We start from the raw sequence: 18,982 nt of genomic DNA, 5'->3' as shown, positions 1-18,982 counted from the left end.
GTCTTTTTGTATCCAGGGACCGGCAGGCAAGAAGAGTCACCATCTTGTCAGGGGCAACTGACCCTGAACTGTAGGCAAGCCTACAGTTGCATGAGGTGGGGAACTAGAGGGCCCACTTGGGGCACCCTTTGTACTCCTTCCCCAATTGTCTATCCACAGGCAAGTACAGCCACCCTGGCTCCCAGGATTTCAGAACACTCTGGAATGAGGGCTTGGTTCACACCATCGGAAAAGCCCCAAGCCCCACAGAGGTGATAGTTGAGGGTGAAAGGAATTTAGAGTGGAGGTGGGGGACGATGAGTGCCACTTGTGTCCTGGACACTATTTGCTGGAAGGTTCTATAGTTGGTCCTATCAAATTCTTTTAAAATCTCTCCTCAGGAAGAGAGGTCCACCAGAGCCCTGGAGGAGCTGCTCTCCACACGCTTATGCGGAACTGGATCCAAACAGTGCAAGTGGTGGAGTGTGGCAGGCATGGAGATGTGCTGTTATATCCCCCCTCAAGAAAAGACTTGCCATCCAGCTGCAAGAAGTGTGCACGGTTGACAGCCTCCAACTATTGGCTTCAAAAGGTCCACCTTAGCTTTCAAGCTGAGGCCATGCTATTTCTCAAGGCAGGCAGGATAAGTGGTCAGTGATTTCACTAAGCTGTGGAAATTGAGGGCACACTCTTCTCAGGGTGGCCTCTTGCAAAAGACCAAGCAAGACACTGATAAAGGACCTAGCTGACTGATCAGTGCTGCAGGGTGTTAGCTCTGCCCGCCCCATTCTCTTTCCTCCCTTTTCCTTTCAAATGTGTTACAGTGTCTACTTCCTAAGGAACCTAAACCAGCAGAAATACAGGCACCTTTCTTTTCAATAGTTAGAATAAAGTCTCTAAGTCCAGAAGTAGCATCTATCAGGGTACAGAAAGAAGAATGAGGCGAACCTTTTGAGAGAGGGGAATAGTGGCAGATCTTAAAGGCCTTGCAGGCCACAGCTAGAAGTTAGAAGCCTATTCCAATTGTAACATCTAGTCTTTGGAACGTTTCAAGCAGGGGAGTGCTTGAATTGTTTTTAAAAGCAATTTTGTAGGGTGAATTGAGGGTGGTTGAAGATGCATGATAAAGGGAAGAAAACCAGTTGGGAGGCTTCTGCAGTAGTCTGACATAATAGTTTGGACCTGAGAGGTGGCAGTGGAACTGGTGAGAAGTGATTGGATTTGTGATATATTTTGGCAATATGGCTGACATGACTTGCTTCTGGTTTAGATGTGGGGTGAAAAGAGAGGCCATAAGGATGAGCCTAGACTTGGGGCCTGAGCCACTGTGTGAGTGGTAACACCCATTGATAAAGGCTTGGATATATTTAAGTTTAAAACACCTCTAAATGCAGATTCTGAGTAGGCAACTGATATACTGATGAAGTCAGGACAGGAGACACTCAGGAGTGACGGGTATATATTACATTAATGTAACACTATGGGATTAGATGCAGTTACCAAGGGAGAGAGTAGCTTGAGAAAAGGCTAAGACCCCAGGCAGGTCACGTCATTCCCCTTCTTAAAAACCTTCATTGTTTCCCAGTACTACAAACATAACCCAAATTACCTGGGATGACATCCCAGGCCCTCTACATTCTTGCCTGAGATGACCTTTCCAGTCTCATGTCCCACTTCGTTTTTCTAGAGACTTCCTATTTTAGCTCCTTGGTTTCCTCTAAACACTTTGCTTCTGTGCCTCTGCTCATGCTATCCCCTCCGTTTGGAGTGTCTTTCGTTTGCCAGCTTCCCCTGTCTGGCAAAATCCTCCTCATTCGTACACTCTTAGCTCAGGTGCACCATAGCCAATCCCTCTCTTATCTTCCTCTGAGAACAGCACCACTCAGCTGCAAAGCAGGTGACAAATGACTTACCCAGTGGGTCTGGAGGTAGACAGCCCGAGGCTGGTGCAGTGACTCTGGCTGTCATCAATGGTCCAGGCTCCTTTCTCCTCCGCCTTCCACAACATGTGGCTTCTTCCGTCCTTATTGGTGCCTCAAAGGTTTCGAGAGTACTGTTCCTCCTCCAGCCTCCCACCCACTCTAGGGATAAAAGGAGGAAGGGGATGGCACCTACCTAAGGAAAGCAACTCTCCTGGCAACTCCTAGACTGTTGCCAGTCTCACTGGCCAAAACCGTGCCACATGGCCCGTTGGATTGTGGGAGCTGGTGGGGTGGGCGGTACTAGTATGTTACTTGGTGCATGGCTAGTCTCTTGCCAAAGACCACGTGAGACAGTGGTAAAGGACCTAGCTGTTTCTGTCCACCACAGGACCCCTTAGGTAAGTGATCTTTTCCCCAGAGTTCCCCATCGCACTGGCTGACTGATCAGGTGTTCTGTTGGTAAAGGGGAACTCACACGGTGCGGGAGGGCGCGCAGCAACGTCTGCCCAGGTTCTTCCTTTTCGTCTACTCTGACAGTTCACTGTGTGTCTTCTTCACCAGGTTGGAAGCACCTTAATGATCTCTCATCCACATTTTTCTTAGAACTCTCTCTTCCTTACCTAGCACATGAGAAGTATTTAATAAAAGGCTTTTTTTTTTTTCAATGCTGAACAAGTGACTACAGATTGCTCTAGTTCTTGTTCTGTGAATGAAGGCTGGCCTGTGTGGAAGGCAGTTTAGGGCAGCTCACTGAAAGAAACTATGTTATAGTAACTGAATAGCTTATTACAGAACCTCAAGAATCGGGTCCATGTTTTATTCGAAAGACCTCCTTCCCCCTACCCGCCCAACAATATCCTAATGTCTGCGAAATCATCCTACTGTACCCATTTCATGACGGCACCCCAGCAATATAAACAATTGTTCAAATTCAATTTATGTGCTGAAAACACATTCATGCAGAAAACTAATCCTGTGTTTCCCCTGTCCTCCTGGGACACCCACCCCAGAGCTGGGCGTGGTGTTGGTGGATGGGAAATAAGATCGAGAACCAGAAATGTCTCCTTTTCTTTCCTTGTCCTTGTGGTTCCCCAAATACGCTCTCATCCCCACAGGAGAAGCAATGGTTTCAATCAACATTTTTCAGAAATAGGAGGGCAGAAATCAGATGAAAGTTGAGGCTGCTTCCAACCAACAGACCAAATGGTCATTTGTTTCTCTCCCAACTCTTAGAAAAACAAGGTGGAAATAGCTTAGCTCTGGGGCTTTAAAGTCTCGGGCTATAGGGGAGAGTCAATAAGTCTGTCCTCATTGAGTTTTTAAGTACATATGGGCATTAACAGTATCGAGCCCCACAAAGTAGCAAAGCTGAAGGTGCCGTGCGTTGCCGGGGTAAGTCTAGATCCTTGTCTCCCTATATTTCAACCATGCTGTGAGAAGTTCTCGCATCTCTCTACACGTCACATCACCTGAACTCTCAGTCGATACCTTACTGGGATTTTATTCAAAAGTCCATAGGACACCTCTTAGAGTTGCTTTTCCCTAGGTCCTTTTGGACGGCACCACCCACAGTGTCTGTGATGGTCTATTTCCTCTCTGTTGGGTCCCCACTTCCCACAGGCACCTTCTGGTCATCACTGCCGTTCTGTTCGTATCCAGTGAAGCACTCAGCAGTTCTGTAACCAGAAGACCTAGCTCACCATTCAAAGATGCACGTACAAACAGCAAGAACAAAAAAGGTTCAAACGTTTGCTTTACAATTGTTTTATTCAAAGCAAATTAAAAAACTTAATATATTTTTCCTTTAAAAATGGGAATTTTAAAAAGAGCTTTATAATTAGTTTTGAGGGTGCTTATCTTACCTTCAACATAAATGATTTATATATTAAATTTGTTTTCTGATATCCACGTACATTCTCATCCTTTTTAGGTAGCTATGAAAAGATTTCATATTCCAAAGCCAATGCCACTTTTCTAAAATTTAGGAGAAAAGATTCTTGCGCCCAATGTAGCAGACGCTTTGCTCCAAGTGGTAGAAAGTCCTTTTGCTCTTGGCCAAATGTCAGGTCTTGATTTCTTGTTGTGTGAAAAGACGTGTTTTGTTTTCTTCAGAGGATGGAAGGAGTCTCAATTCTTTAGGTTTGTTTTTGTCTCAAAGCCGTGTCTAAAATGGGTACCTAATGTTTTACTGTATAAACCTTGTGATGGTTGGGCCTGTGCAGTCCAACTTTTAGATGATATTTTCATACCAAAAAAGATGAAAATTGGCAGCTGCACTGTATTTAGGCTAATAATCTCAGTCCTCTCATCTTAAGTCCTTCTGATGAAGACAAGACTGATTTTATTTAACCAACAAATAAAGGAGTCTATGTACATGGCAGTTGGAAGTGGTCACAAGAATATCACATAAAAATAAATACTTTACACACTTTTCTTCCATGTCTAAAAGTGTTAAAATTCTAACCAGAGAAGATTAGAAGGTAATTAGTGAACTCAACTATTTGTAAAAAATATAAAAACACACAAACCAAATGATGCAAAAAATCTTTTTAATCTAAAAATTCATTTCCCAGGGCTAATTAAGAGCCAAGGCCTGCCAATTTTTATCAGTTTATTTGACCAAAAAGAGCTCTTCAGCATTTTCTTCAAAGTAAGATAATATAGAATAGATTTTGATAAACCTTTCTAAGTGAGGACACGATACGGCAGGCAGTTCAAGGAAAAATAGCATTAACGTTTTCTTTGGTGTAACCAAAAGGATATCCAAAAGTTAGCAGATGTTGACGTTTCAAGTGATAAGAAATCACCAACTGGAAGTTTCAACTCTGGTTTAAAAAAAAAAAAAGTTGTAAAAGGAAAGGCTCCACCCACAGTTCTGTAGTGCAAGTTTTAAAATTTAATTCTGAAAAATAATTTCATTTAATAAGCAGGAAACAAATTCCAGCAGTGTATCACTTACTCCTCTCCCCTTTCTCATCTCTGTTACCCTCTCTGTATGTGCCACTGTCATTTCAGCTCTCCAAGGAGGTCTCAGCTGCTGCTCAAGGAGGAAAGTCATTAAAAAATTACCTACATTTCTACAAACCAGGCTAGAAGTTGTGTGTCTGTGGCTGCACAGCAGCAGACTCCGAGTTACAGCGTTGCCATGTCCACGTATCTGTCATTTTTACAAAAAAGAAACAAAGCCTTTTTTCCCCAGAAAAAAGTACCTGAACCAATGAGTCACTTAGCCCCTTACCAACTTTTGGGGTAACCACTACATGGCCCCCCTTGAAAGCACACCTGTGCACATCCCCACCCGTTCTGTGCGCTCAGAACCAGCAAATCTACCCCCTCTTTCTCAGAAGTAATGGTCCTCTCCCTTCTGGAACTCATTAATTTCCATAAACGTAACACTTTTAAAGCAGTTACCACCTCGCTCAGAAGGCTCCATTACTCTACCTAGCTTAACGCTGTCTCTCCTATTTCTGTACATGCTGTATTTTTTTTTTAACATAAAAAGTGTTCCAAATGCACACACATCCACATCCCTGCACACACACCCAGCATTTAGAGGAAAAAAAAAAAATCTTCCCCAGGAAGCACTTTTAGAAGTTAAGCTTCTACTTGCTTTTAAGCCACAGGGCAAGTGCCAAGTGAGTCCTAAATAGCCCTCCCTTTCCGCTGCGGGGCCGGCCGTGCCGGGCCCACAGCACAGATGCTGAGCGGGATCCGTGGACAAGGCAGGGAAGGGTACCTGTCAGGCTTCCCAGAGCGCTGTGCTGCACATCTCCCCATGTCACCTGGGAGGTTCTTGCCCTTAGCTCTCTTCCCTCTGGGGACCTCCACGCTGTTCTGATGGATCCGTGCCCTCTGCGCTGGGCCGCCCCTCCGTGGGGCCAGGAGCCTGCGCCCCCCGCGAGGCAGCGGGCTGCCCTGCACAGAGCAGGCTGCCCTCACCCACTCCGTCCCCCACCAGTGCTTCCAGCGAACGTCCCCTCAGAGCGCCCAGGGGCCGGAGAGCCCTGCTGTCTACGGGCTCCGTGGCCTCCCCTTCGCCCTCTGAGATGACGGTCATGGGGCTGCTCTGGATCCGGTTCCGCACGCTGTACCGGCTGCTGGCGGCGGAAGGCGGAGTTCGGCTGCGGCCGTACCTGGGGCCAGAAAAGGACAGACTCCGCGGCATCGAGCCTTCGTTCTTGGCCCACTCCTCCTGGGCCCTTCTGTTCTTGCTCGGGGAGCAGCTTGATGGGCTCTCGGGGGTGTCCGGCGAAGGCTCCGACTTTGACCTCTGGAATCTGGGGTCTGTGTTCTTGAGCATCTCGGCTGCGGACATGCGGGCACTGGTGTCCGACCGACTCCCTTTTTTCAGCAGCAGAGCTTTGAAGTTGTCACTGCTGGTGCTGGTCTTCCGTATGCTTCTCTGAATCGATCCCACTTGCTTCTGGGAGGCCAGGCTGGGGGCAGCACCAGTGGGTGTCACTGGCGGGGAGGGAGAATGGTTTCGGGAGTGATCATCATCGGAATCTTTACGGCCAAGGACTTTCCTCTTAGACCTGAGATTTCAGAACGTTAAGATGAAGGTTAATTCCCGGGGGGGCCACTGGATGCCCACCACATCCACCCTGCTTCTCTCACCGCACGTTAAGGTCACCATCTATTATTTTCACTATGGAAAGTACCAAACACCCAGGCACAAAGAATAGTTCATTGTATTACTATGTGTGCCCATGCCCCAGCTGTGATAATTATTAACTTATGGCCACCCTGTTTTCATTTCTACCCTCACTGGATTACTCTGACACAAATCTCAAACATCATATTATCTTACTTTGGATAGGACCATTTCCAACGTTTTTAATCACTGCCATTTCTTACTTAACTCTTCTGTATGGGACTGAGGCTGAGTGAATTTCATGGTGCTGGCACTCGAACGGCCTAATACAGGGTCTCCACCCCCGGGCCGCGGGGTAGCGGGGCCTGTTAGGAAGCGGGCCGCACAGCAGGAGGTGAGCGGCGGGCGAGCGAGCGAGCGAAGCTTCATCTGTTGCTCCCCATTGCTCTCATTACCACCTGAGCCATCCTCCCCCCCCGCCACCCCGTGGAAAAACTGTCTTCCACGAAACTGGTCCCTGGTGCCAAAAAGGTTGGGGACCACTGGCCTAATAGATAAGCCAACTCCTAGAATGTCCTACATACTGAGACAGGCCCCCACCTCAGGTTCTAGAACAACTCTGCAACTTTACACTCTCCATCATTCTAGAGTTTGGCATAAAACCAGCTCTCCTTGGCTCTTACTGGACCATTCGTCAACTCCTAGAAATCCAATTTTCTGGAAAATAAGAGTGAACCTTCCACATCAGATCCTGTTGCCTGACTGCAGAGAACCACTAGCCGAGCAAGCAAACGTGAGGGATGTGGGTAGCATGTGAAAGAGGAGGGGCCTTCAGGAAAAGTAAAACTGTCCTGGGGGAATTTCTTATAACCAGTCTCTAAGAAACTCCTGGCTAATGTGTCTTCTACTGAGAATGCATTAGAGAAAATAAAGCAGATGTACCAAGTGGCCCCTTGCAGGTCTCTTCATACCAACAACTCAGTGTGGGAGGAATCTCTCAGCTAAGTGCAGGTGGACTGGCTATAAGGAAACTTGATATATTTACTAAAGATGTGGTTATACCTCTTTTTCTGCTATAAAATTCTAGAACATGCAACAGGCAAAGGTTGAGAGGATGCTGTCCGAACATAGAGATTAAGAGTTGAATCTGAGCAACTTCTAGCTGTGTGACCCTGGACCAGTTACTCATCTATTTACAAGTTTTCCAGACTTGTAAAATGTGGATGATGATAACAACCTCACAGGTTTGTGAGGATTCAGTGGGATAAAGGACCTCTGGAGTCACACAGACCTGGGTACACCCACTGCTAAAGCTTCCTTGCTCTATAAACTGGGGCATGTTAAACTTTCTCATCCTGGTTCCTGTCTGGAAAAGAGGAATAACAGTAGACAGTTCAGAGCTTATCAATAAAGATAAATGCAGTCATAGCCATAAAGTGTCAGGCATAGAGTAGGTGCCTAACAAGACTTTCAGTGTCATTTAGGGAAATATAATTCTTCCTTCCTGCTCTCAGCTCAGGCTTCAGTGCTGTTTTTACCTGTCCTGCACATCGAGGCACAGGGGAGGATGGGCCCATGATGGCTGCCCTGGGCTTGGTGCTCCCAGGGTCCTCTCTGTGCTCTGGCCAAAAAGAAGCCACTAAAATGGAAGACAGGAAGTGGTAAAAACCCAATTAAGAGGCTGAAGGGGGTGGCCAGGGCTGACATAGCACCAGCCCCTTTAGGACAGCAGAGACTGGCCTATGATACTTTGGTTCAACAGTTCTGTTCCGCTGTCAACAAGAGCGTTGCTCTGGAGTTAAGTTGCTGACCCACTGACGAAAACCACAGAAACAATAACACCTCAGAATTTCAGAACTGGAAAACATTTAGGTGGTTTGGTCTGACCAGAGAAGGTCATCGAGGTCTAGAGAGTGAAGTCATACAGCTTAATACAAGAAGTAAGACCTGATGGAGTACCTTTCCAGTAGAGCACATGACCTCACAATTTATACTGTTTGCTTCCCAAAGACACCTCTGCTCATCTGATTCTTGTAGGTATTGGTTTGTGGCTTTTAAATGTGGCTCTTCTGTTTGGCTTTTACATGGAGAAGGCGTGCTGAGATCCACATAACGAGCCATAGCTATGCTTGATCAAAGCCACAACCTTTAATTGTAGATTTAGAATGAAGACGGGAATTTATAAAAGTATTGTTGTTTTTCAAGAGTAACTGCCCACTAAGATGAGAATTAAAACTAAATATATGAATTCTCTGCATATATGTATGTATATATATACACACAGACTATAAATATGTGTGTGTTTCTAAGGAAAATGGTTATAAAAAACGCTTGAACAATTAACACTGGCTTAAAAACTAATTACTTCAAAAAAAATTTTAAATTACTTCAATGAGGATAAAAACTTCACACCTCAACTGGTGTTCTACATTTTCCATCTGGCTTTAAATCTGAAGTGAATTAATTTGCATTATAAAATTTGAAAGCTGTGTTTCACTTTAGATATTCTTTAATTTAGATTATTAGCTTAGGTACTGAAGGATATAAAATAAAGCCCTAAAAATCACAGACTTTAGATGGCTTCCTATTATGTCTGCTAATATATTATCTATATCTATAACTCCATCTACTAAAAATTAGCCTGCATCTATCTATCTATCTATCTATCTATCTGCCTATCTATCCATCCATCCATCTACTAAAAATTAGCCTGCATCTATCTATCTGTCTATCTATCCATCCATCCATCTACTAAAAATTAGCCTGCATCCTTACTCTCACTCTGTAATCCATACCCTACTCAGTCTTTCCTTCTGTCGTGTACACAGAACAATACAGACTGGCCAATTTCTGCATCTGCAGCAGATGTAACTCGTTGGTAGGAGAAACCACAGTCTTTTAGTGCCTTAAGAAGGTTGCCACAATAAAATACAGAGGAGATCCTTGGTATCTTGTTAGGAAAGTGTGTAGTAATGTGGCCCCACAACAGCTGGGGTTCTCTCTGAGACCAAGTATTTAGTGCACAGAGCAACCAGGCAACACATCTTCTCTGTGGATGCTGTTTTAAATATATATACCTGCATATTTACCAACCCAATGCCGAACGGGAGAAGTTGAGCCTTGGAAGAATTTCCTGACAGTTACACAGTCATTGAGAGCTCGTTAGGTGTCCAGCATGACTCGAGTTAGAAACATCAGCGTAAACCTCTAGACATGTCACTGAAGTTGCTTTCAAAGGATGTGGAATTTTTATTTCCCTATTTGGAGGAATAATGTGATCACTAGCTACCTTTTTATTTCTAATGAGAGCACAGAGAGCGATCAGACAATGTTAAAGAGGCAGTCTTTAGGGTCTATTGGGACATTATACCAGTAGTGGAGTCAAGAGTTAAAGAACATAATTCTTGACAAACACCTTAATTCATCAGCTTGGTTTTTTCCCCCCTAAGTTAGATGTTTACATGTTGCACGAGGAATCGCAGGTAGGGACTGCACAGCCTCTGCTTTCCATCTCATGCAATAACAGTCTTTTCAGTTAGATTCCAAGAACTGGGAAAGCACTGCTGACACAGGTTACTTACACAGAGAATCAAATGATTTTACAGGATGTTTAGTTTCAGGAGGAAAAAAAGGGACCTTGATTCAGGGACCTTGGCAGCACAGGGGCATTCATAAGAATTATCTGAAAATACTATGGTAAAGAATTTTAGAAGGAAGTAAAGGGTTTATACAGCATATAGTTTAAAGTCCTTGCACGAACACAATCATATCCATTTTTACAATGAAACCGTTGTGGGAGTACTCAACTGTTTATGGCCAGAAAAATGAGGTAGTAAATAAAACTTTAGTGCTAAGTCATATTCACTCTTCAAGGTGATCACATGTAAAGAGTACAACAGTTCAGGCAGTTATTCTGAAAATTTTACTCTACATTTTTTTTAAACCCAATAACTTCTTATGCCAGTAGATGGCACTAGCAGTATATAGTAACAAGCAAGTTTAATTCCTTTTGCTCCTGCTTAAAAAAGATGCACTTTTACTGAAACATTTCAGTAGCCAAAGATATTACACTATAAAATCCTAGTTTTTCTGTAAAATGAAAATAATAACAGCAATAAAACCAAACACTGTTAGGAAAGAAGAAGTCCCGTATGGCTAGTCTGTACATCTTAAGTCCATTAGAACACAGCATCCCTCATCCTGGACTGGACCACCGGCTACTCTAACCCAACTGCTGTAAATATCCAATCAAATATAGCGACACTGCATTTCTTGCTAGTAAGAGAAGGGCCAACCAAATGGCATCATCACGTTGAGCCTCTGTCCCCCATATGATCATAAAAATCAGTGGAACTAAGTAAAACAGAAATTGGAGTCAAGGCAAATAAAAATATAGACACAAACTAAGAAATCAATAATCAGGTTAATGAAGCCTAACTGGGTGACAGCAGAAACCTCAAGAAAGAAAAATACATCGAGAAACGATTTGGAAAGGGGGACTCACAAAGTAGGTGCAAAAAAGAGGAAGGAGTTTTGGATACCTGTGAATAGCTGCAAAAAGGTCTTCCGTGGTCCGGGGTCTACTGGGGGTCATCACCTCATCACTCCCATCTTCCTTACAGAAGTCACAGGCCTCTGAGGAAGAACCGGCTGTGTCAGCCTCCGGTACCCCAGCTGTGGAGAGACAAGCAGGCAGACACAAGATGCACAAATGACTTGAATTTCAGTCCTTAGCCAAGCTCCCAAATATACTTCCCTACCATTCTGACAACGGGAGAATCACAGGGAGAGGCAGCAGGGCCTGTAGTTTGATATTTTACAAAGATTTTTACAAAGATGGGGAAAATGACACAAGCATGACAGTCACAGCTCAGGCTTTTCTGTTAAAGTCTAGATAAACTGACTGAATCTCCCTTAAATTTTGTTAGAACATTTCTTTGCAGCTCTCCAGGGGATTACTCACTGCTATTTAATACCCAGCCTGCTGCCGACCACTCCACCCCCTCTATTTTCTGCGCTTCTGTAAGCTCTACCCTTAGATCTAGGTTAAAAAAAAAATTTTTTTTTTCAGAGAAATGCCAAGTTGGTAACCTAAGTACGAGGCAGCGCAGGGAGTCCACATACTGCTGGCTTGAACGTGAACGTGCACCAGCCCTGTTCGCCTCAGCTGCATATGGTCAGAGGGGAACAAGAGAAAACCAGACTCACGCCCTGGGTCCTGCAGAGACAAACAGCTCTCCACGTTGTCCCCGGCGTCCGCACAGCGCTCGGCGCCCGGCTCCTCCCGCGAGGGGGCTGGCGAGGCATCAGGCTGCACCATGGGGACATTGGCTTCCACTCTGCCCGGGGACTCAGATCTTGAAGCTCCTCCCGCAAGAACCGAGCTGCCAGAGTCGGTCTCATCGGAACCAGCCCCGGCTGCACACTTCTCTTGTGCCTCTCCTCTCGTGGGGCTGGGCGACGCTTTGCTCACGTTCTCTGCGGGCTCCGCCGTGAAATCTCTCTGCGGAGGTGGCACCACCAGAAACAGTTTGGGCTTCTTGGAAACAGGGGGGGGCTTCCTGCTGGGCGACGGGCTGGGGGGTTCATGGGGCGGGGCGGTCCCGGGTCCGGCCTCTGCCTCCCCGGCATGGCCCGGGCTGCGGCTCGGGAGGCCACGCTCGGCTACACTGTCCCGGTGACCCTGAGTCGGGCTCTTGGCAGGAGTCGGGAGCGAGCTTGTCGCGGAGGCAGGCTGGCTTTCACTCTCCATTTCATTTATGCTATTTCGGGATTTCACGAGAGCAGATGGCTTTACATGATACTGGGGAACAACCGGAGTTCGTTTTTCCTGAGATGCATGTTCACGTAACTGTGCTACCTCGGTTCCTGAGTTCTTCCTCACCGGCCGCAACTGCACCATCTGCAACGCCTCCGTGGTGATCAGGGGCATGGGGGGTCTACCGCCCTCCTCCTTGGTGGAAGGCTGCCTGCAGGCCTCCCGGGAGGGCTCTGGCTGGCCAGCTTTTTTGAAAGAAGGCCTGGCATCTTTCATCAATTTGGGGTCAAGCGGTGGGGCAGGCGGGGGCACCGAGGGGGGGAAGGCAGGTGGTGGAGGTGGCAGGGAGGCAGATGAGTGCAGAAGACGGGGGCTGAGTGCTGTAGGTGTCGGAGGAAAGAAGGCGTTGGTGGGGGGACAGAAGGGCGTGAGAACTTCTGGCGGTGGAGTGGGGAAGAGGGGAGAGTCCGGCAGAGGCGAGCCCTCGGGGAAATCTGCCGGTGGAGGGGGAGGAGGGAGGAAAGGAGACTTGTCCCTGGGACAGGGAGATGGGAGAGGGGGCAGAGGAGGCGCAGCAAGGGGAGCAGCCAGCACCGAATCTAGCCTCTTCATGGTTCCGCTTCCTTCCGTAGAAGTGCTGGAGGAAAGAGACGTGGACGAGGAGGAGATGGATACTGAAGATACCAGAGAGGACTTCCTTTCTGGCACCTTGGGCTTGGGCTTCCCCCGCCCATTGGCTGGTGACACTGACTTTAAAAACACAGGCACAGGGGTGAGAGTCGTGGGTGTGTTCGACTGGCTGGAATACCCACTGGATGGAGAAGTGACCCTGTGTGACTTCTCCGGCGATGTGATCTTTGGTTTGACTGCGCCATCGGGCACCGGGGCTACCGCGGCCCTGGACCCGTCCGGGAGATCGCGGCCTGGCCCGTTTCCGGGCGACGCTGCGCTGCCAGCTGGACCCGCCCCGCCCGGGTTCCCCGGGTCCTCCTGCACGCCCGTGTAGTCAATGTAGTAACCCCACGGGTCTGTGTACTCGGACTTGACGCTGCTCGTGTCGCTCTGTGCCGGTGTGACCCCGGCCAGGGCGTAGACGTTGGGGGTGGTGGCGGAGGTCAGGCTGCTGCCCGCGCTCACTGTGCTCTGGCTGCGGGAGCGAGGCAGCCAGGGCTCTTCGAAGTCACTGCACGGGCTCTGGGAGGGCGAGCTGCCGCCCTTGCCCGGGAGTTTCAGCTGCAGCGAGTGCTGGAGCGAAGCGATCAGGCTCTCGTTCAACACCTGCCCGTTCGACTGGACGCTCTTCTTGGGAATCCTGCGCAGAGAGTCTGTCCGAGAGGGTGGCAGGGGAGGCTTCTTCGCTTTCTTCAGAGAGATGTTTCGAGAAAGGTTTTTGTCTTGGCAATTCGACCGGTCCCCTTGGTTCTTCCGCGCTCTTCCATCAAAAATATTGACCACGCTGTGCCTCGGCTTCCCAAAGCCATCGCTGCTATTGCAAACATTCCCAGGTCCGTGTCCAGAGTTGGTGCGCAGAGAAGTGTAGTAGCCATCGTGGTCCTCTGGATACACGGCCCTGGCATCATCTTTGTTGGACGTCTGGTCCAAACTGCCACTGCTCATGTTACCTACAGGAGTGGAGTAACCAGGAGTTGCCAAATGTGGCTTCCGTGGGGACGCACGCCCACTACCCGAGGCACTGTATTCCCAGGGCTCCGCGCTGCCGCCGTGTCCCCTGCCTCCTGAATGACTGGACTCACTCTTGCTGTTCAGATCCTGGGGGTGGACCGGGAAGCTCAGGTTGTTTCTACAATTATAGGCCATGGCCTGGGACCCATTCTCCCGATTTGCGGGCGTATTTAGAGAGACCGCAGAATCACAGAGGGACAGCACAGTGGTTGCACTGGACGAATGAGGATCTGAGGCCTGTGAAAAAATGGTGGGGTGCCCCTCAGTCCAGTTACCACGGGGAGAATGATGATCATCTTTCTGCCTGGAGAGGAAGTGGTCTCTGGATTTGATCTTTGTGTATGAAGACGAACTGGTAATTTTACTGTCCAGCTGCCCTAAGCTCTGAGCAGTGTGAATCACAATAACCTCTGAAGAGGAGGAGAGTGCGGCATTTGGGATGATACTGGTGGAGTAGGTCGTGTGAGGAGAGACTACGCACGCCGGGCTTGTTACGTTTTCACCCTCCAAGTACCCCAGCTCCTGGGATTTGGGCCTCAAAAGTGTTCCAGTCCCTGGGGCAGCTCCTAGATGTCCGAAGTCTTTGTCTACTTGCAGGTGACCCCTCTGGTAGGCGAGAGTTTCGTCTGCGTCTTCTGCAGGGTGCAGGGCACCCAGCCGTGGCTCCAGGGACTGAACGTTCGTCCTCGCTCCAGACCGGGGGAGACTGTGGAAACCAGTGTCACTGTTGAGACGAGAAGGGAACACGACACCCACAGAGTCGCTCAGCACAGACATGTTCCCAGAGGAGCCTGGGAAGTGACTCATCTGGGCAGCAATGCCTTGCCCCTTCTGCGCCCTGATCCTTCTCATCGAAGGTGGTACGATTTTCACTTCCTCAGTCTGACAGCTGGAATCCCTGGTTTCTGAGCGCTGCCCAGCAGATCTATAGCCATCGAGCCTTCCAAGCGTACAGTAGTGGTCTGGGGTGTCCACTGAGTGGCCACCGACATCATCTTGGCCAGTGCCCCCCGAAGCTGGAGATAAAGCAGAAAGAGGCTTGTCACCTAACAATAAAAATCAGTATCTTAGTTCATTACCTTGATCTCTCACCCTCTTCTGACTCTGTTCTGTTGTACTTAAAAGAAAAAAAACCTTTTCTATTTGGTCTGGTTTCTTTTTTCCTGTAAGCACCTAAGAGAAGGTTTAAGTATTGACAGTTACTGATAGCCCCTAAAATGAAAATCCTTATTATGAATTTTGGGTACTTCTCTTAATATATACTTCAAATCCTCCTATAGATTAAGTGCTGCATATAGGATTCTCAGGTACTGCCTTTGAGATCAAAGCTGAGTGCTTCTTGGACGGTTTACTTTTCACATAACCTCCTTTTTGTAAAGGTAGCCTTTCACCCACCTGGTCATTGAACAGAACAGCCATCAGGCAGTGACTGTCTTTTCCAAAGACAGATGAATGTAGCAGTTCAACAATAGGGCTACAGAGATACCATTTATGAGGGATATTGGTATAAAACATTGTTAATTACATTAAGTTTTATGTCAGAAGGAAATCCTAAGAAAAAGAAAAATGATATACAGGCCCATCTGTGTTTCAAACATTTCATTATCCATGAATAACAACGCTCTTCTCTCCATCTTAAGCCATTATCATCTGTCTGCTGATGACATTCAAAATTCAGTAGCAATCTGTTGTGTTCTGGTGGGGAAAAAGCAGCAGGAACAGATCCAGTGAACACTTCCTCAGTTTAGGATTATTCATTTCTTGGAGCTTTACAACCAAACAGAAAGAATAGTATGTTTAAAAAGAAAAGAAGCAGCAGCAGCACGAGGCAGCGTTTACAGAGAGGGAGGAAAATGGATGAGAAAAATCCTGAAGTGTAGGTAAAGGTTTCAAGCTACCTAGGAAAGAAGAGAAGCTTAAAAAAAAAAAAAAAATCATGAAGCCAAGAACTTACTCAAAGTATAAATAGAAAAAAAATCAATCCATGCATAGTAATCTTTAGGACAAATTAAATCTTGAAAAATAATAGCAAACCAGAATTCTTTCTATGTTGTTATCATCCAACAAGGACCAACTGGCATCCCTGTTTACCTGGACAGGGACACTGGTGATGATGGGATTCCTGAGATCTCCCTTCCTACCCCACTTCAATTAACCATCATATAGCACATGTCCCTGACTGCACAGCACAGCTCATCCAAGGAGCAAAGCATAATGCTAAAATGGCAGCAGTGGTCTTGTATCAAATGCACAGGAGATGTTACCCTGCAACGAAGGCTCCCAGCATAAAGCTCTTTCCTTCACTGTGATGATGGAGAATCACTTTTGTACCTGTATCTTTGGCAAAGAAGATCTATTTCCTCCTCCTACCCTCTGCCAAGTATACTTACTGCACACACACACTCACGTGCACATGTGACGTTCTGCCTCAGAAAGAGGGGAAGTGGGCAAAAGGGCAGGAACAGAAGAAAAACCCACTTTAAGGAAAGAAAAAAGGTGCAAGTTTTTGCAGTTTAGTATTTTAGAAGGTGGGGGGTTGACTTTTAGTTCTGTATCAGTTTGCACCAGTTCAATTCCAAACATTCAGCATACCTTATTATGTTAATATCTTTTTCTTTCAAATTTGCAGTAGTTTTTACATGAGGTCAGTGGTAGATTTTTAAATGTCTTTAAGGGCCATAAACAAAGTCTTGATTCTTTCAGGTAACAATTTTGCAGGTGAAACCATTCTAGGCTTCTGAAAATGGGACTACAGCCATTTCTTTACCACCTAGAGCTCAATACTATTTTTTAATTAAAATAACAATGCTTTGGGCTTCCCTGGTGGCGCAGTGGTTGAGAGTCCGCCTGCTGATGCAGGGGACATGGGTTCGTGCCCCGGTCTGGGAAGATCCCACATGCCGCGGAGCGGCTGGGCCCGTGAGCCATGGCTGCTGAGCCTGCGCGTCCGGAGCCTGTGCTCCGCAACAGGAGAGGCCACAATAGTGAGAGGCCCGCGTACTGCCAAAAAAACAAAACAAAACAAAACCAATGCTTTTCTAAAGACCTCTAAAATATACATATAAAACAACTCTGATATTATTTATCACAGGGACCACCAAAATTCTATTCCCAAGACAGATCCTCCAAAATTTTCACAGTACAAAAAAAGTGTGACAATATTACAGGACACAGATGAATGCTATCTTCATTAAACAGCAAAAATTACAAAAATAGGACTACAAACAAATATAGTCGGCTCAGGTGCTGCTAAAAATCTTGATGGGATTTACCTGATTTTAAAATAATTACACATATTTTTTCTTTTACTTACTATATAATACTGCAAGGACTGCCCAATTTTTAAAAAACACATGTAATCAAAAATGATAGAAATCTACAAGTTAGTTTTACTTAAGGTTTAATGTATTGTCAGGTCTAAAGTAATGTTCTTAGTACAAACCAGCAAAAATTATTCAGAGGGGATTCCTTTAAACAAGGCCTTTTCTGCTTGGGGAATCCACATTGGGGTAAGTTCCAGGAGTACCCAAATGATTCAGCAGCCAAACAATCATTATATACCAACAAAATAATCTTATCTGCTTCTAAAAGAGGAAACCTCGTAACAGGTCATTCAAATATAATTCTATGTACGTTTAAGATGAGAGTGAAGAAAGAGTTAGAAATTTCGGCCTTTTATTTAAACGGAAGGCAACACATTATATACCATAAATATGCTTTAAACAGAAAATATCATACCTTGATTTTAAAGCTTTATATATTGACTGGTCTCGCGAGGCCACTAAAGATTTTGAAGTAAAAGATGCATGTAATTAAGCACAATTGACTCTACTTCCGGGAGCATCCCTGGTTAGATTTTAAAAATCCAAAGTCCCGGGCTTCCCTGGTGGCGCAGTGGTTGAGAGTCCGCCTGCCGATGCAGGGGACACGGGTTCGTGCCCCGGTCCGGGAAGATGCCACATGCCCCAGAGCGGCTGGGCCGGTGAGCCATGGCTGCTGGGCCTGCGCGTCCGGAGCCTGTGCTCTGCAGCGGGAGGGGCCACAACAGTGAAAGGCCCGCGTAGCGTCAAAAAAAAAAAAAAAAAAAAAAAAAATCCAAAGTCCCAACAACTTGGGCAGTGTTTAGTGGACAGGTTGCATCTTTCCTATTAAATGTCTTTCTTTCAGATAATCGTATCCTTTAAAAATCTAACTTGTTTGACTCAGCCATCCTTCCCTATGCTTTATATCTAAGGAAGACTAATTTTTTTTTTTTTAACTTTTTTTTTTTTTTTTCGGTTCGCGGGCCTCTCACTGTTGTGGCCTCTCTCATTGCGGAGCACAGGCTCCGGACGCACAGGCTCATCGGCCATGGCTCACGGGCCCAGCCGCTCCGCGGCATGTGGTATCCTCCTGAACCGGGGCACGAACCCGCGTCCCCTGCATCGGCAGGCGGACTCTCAACCCCTGCGCCACCAGGGAAGCCCAGGAAGACTAATTTTTAAAGAAAACATGAAGTGTCTATTTTTGATAATCATTAGTTAGGTAGCACAAAGCTTTCCAATCAGACACCTTATAAGTACAAAGTATTAGAAGAAAGGGCAAGGTCAACCTTTGTCCAAATGAACGAAGAAAAGATCTAATTTTTTTGCTATATGTTACTGTATTCAAATGTTACTTTCCCTCACTCTACCCACGAATCCTTCCAACTACCCTATCTATAAAACTAGAGTGGGGGCTTCCCTGGTGGCGCAGTGGTTGAGAGTCCACCTGCCGATGCAGGGGATGCAGGTTCATGCCCCGGTCCGGGAGTGGCTGGGCCCGTGGGCCATGGCCGCTGAGCCTGCACGTCTGGAGCTTGTGCTCTGCGACGGGAGAGGCCACAACAGTGAGAGGCCCGCGTACCGCAAAAAAAAAAAACCTGGAGTGGTTGTCTAATTGTCTTATTTTAAAAAAACTAGCTCTAACTTAGATACAGCTGTCTCAGTTGACCTCCAGCGGTGATCCAAGACATGTCATCAACTGTGCAATGACATCAACTGTCTCACATCTGGTAACACTCACAAC

At 46.6% G+C, this 18,982-nt stretch overlaps 1 protein-coding gene across 4 annotated transcripts in view; it reads right to left on the bottom strand.

Moving 5' to 3' along the window:
• Positions 1-3,654: 3,654 nt before the first annotated feature.
• NHSL1 (NHS like 1) overlaps positions 3,655-18,982 on the bottom strand; it is a 238,658-nt gene continuing 223,330 nt past the window's right edge. For 2 of the 4 annotated variants that reach the window (XM_027085198.1, XM_027085219.1), the window contains 3 exons: positions 11,704-14,952; positions 11,037-11,169; positions 3,655-6,436 (listed from right to left, as the gene is read on the bottom strand). In XM_027085198.1, coding sequence (XP_026940999.1) covers positions 5,701-6,436; positions 11,037-11,169; positions 11,704-14,952 — 4,118 coding nt within the window. In that variant the 3' untranslated portion in view covers positions 3,655-5,700. Of the gene's footprint in view, positions 6,437-8,033; positions 8,135-11,036; positions 11,170-11,703; positions 14,983-18,982 lie in introns of all 4 variants that reach the window. The other 2 variants (XM_027085228.1, XM_027085210.1) reach the window with 2 other exon arrangements.

This window comes from Aethalodelphis obliquidens, unplaced genomic scaffold (assembly GCF_003676395.1).
Source record: "Aethalodelphis obliquidens isolate GAN/ISIS:26980383/991018 unplaced genomic scaffold, ASM367639v1 scaffold3, whole genome shotgun sequence".
Lineage (NCBI taxonomy): Eukaryota > Metazoa > Chordata > Mammalia > Artiodactyla > Delphinidae > Aethalodelphis > Aethalodelphis obliquidens.
Note: the sequence above shows the minus strand (reverse complement) of the source record. Positions and strands in the feature narration are given on the sequence as shown.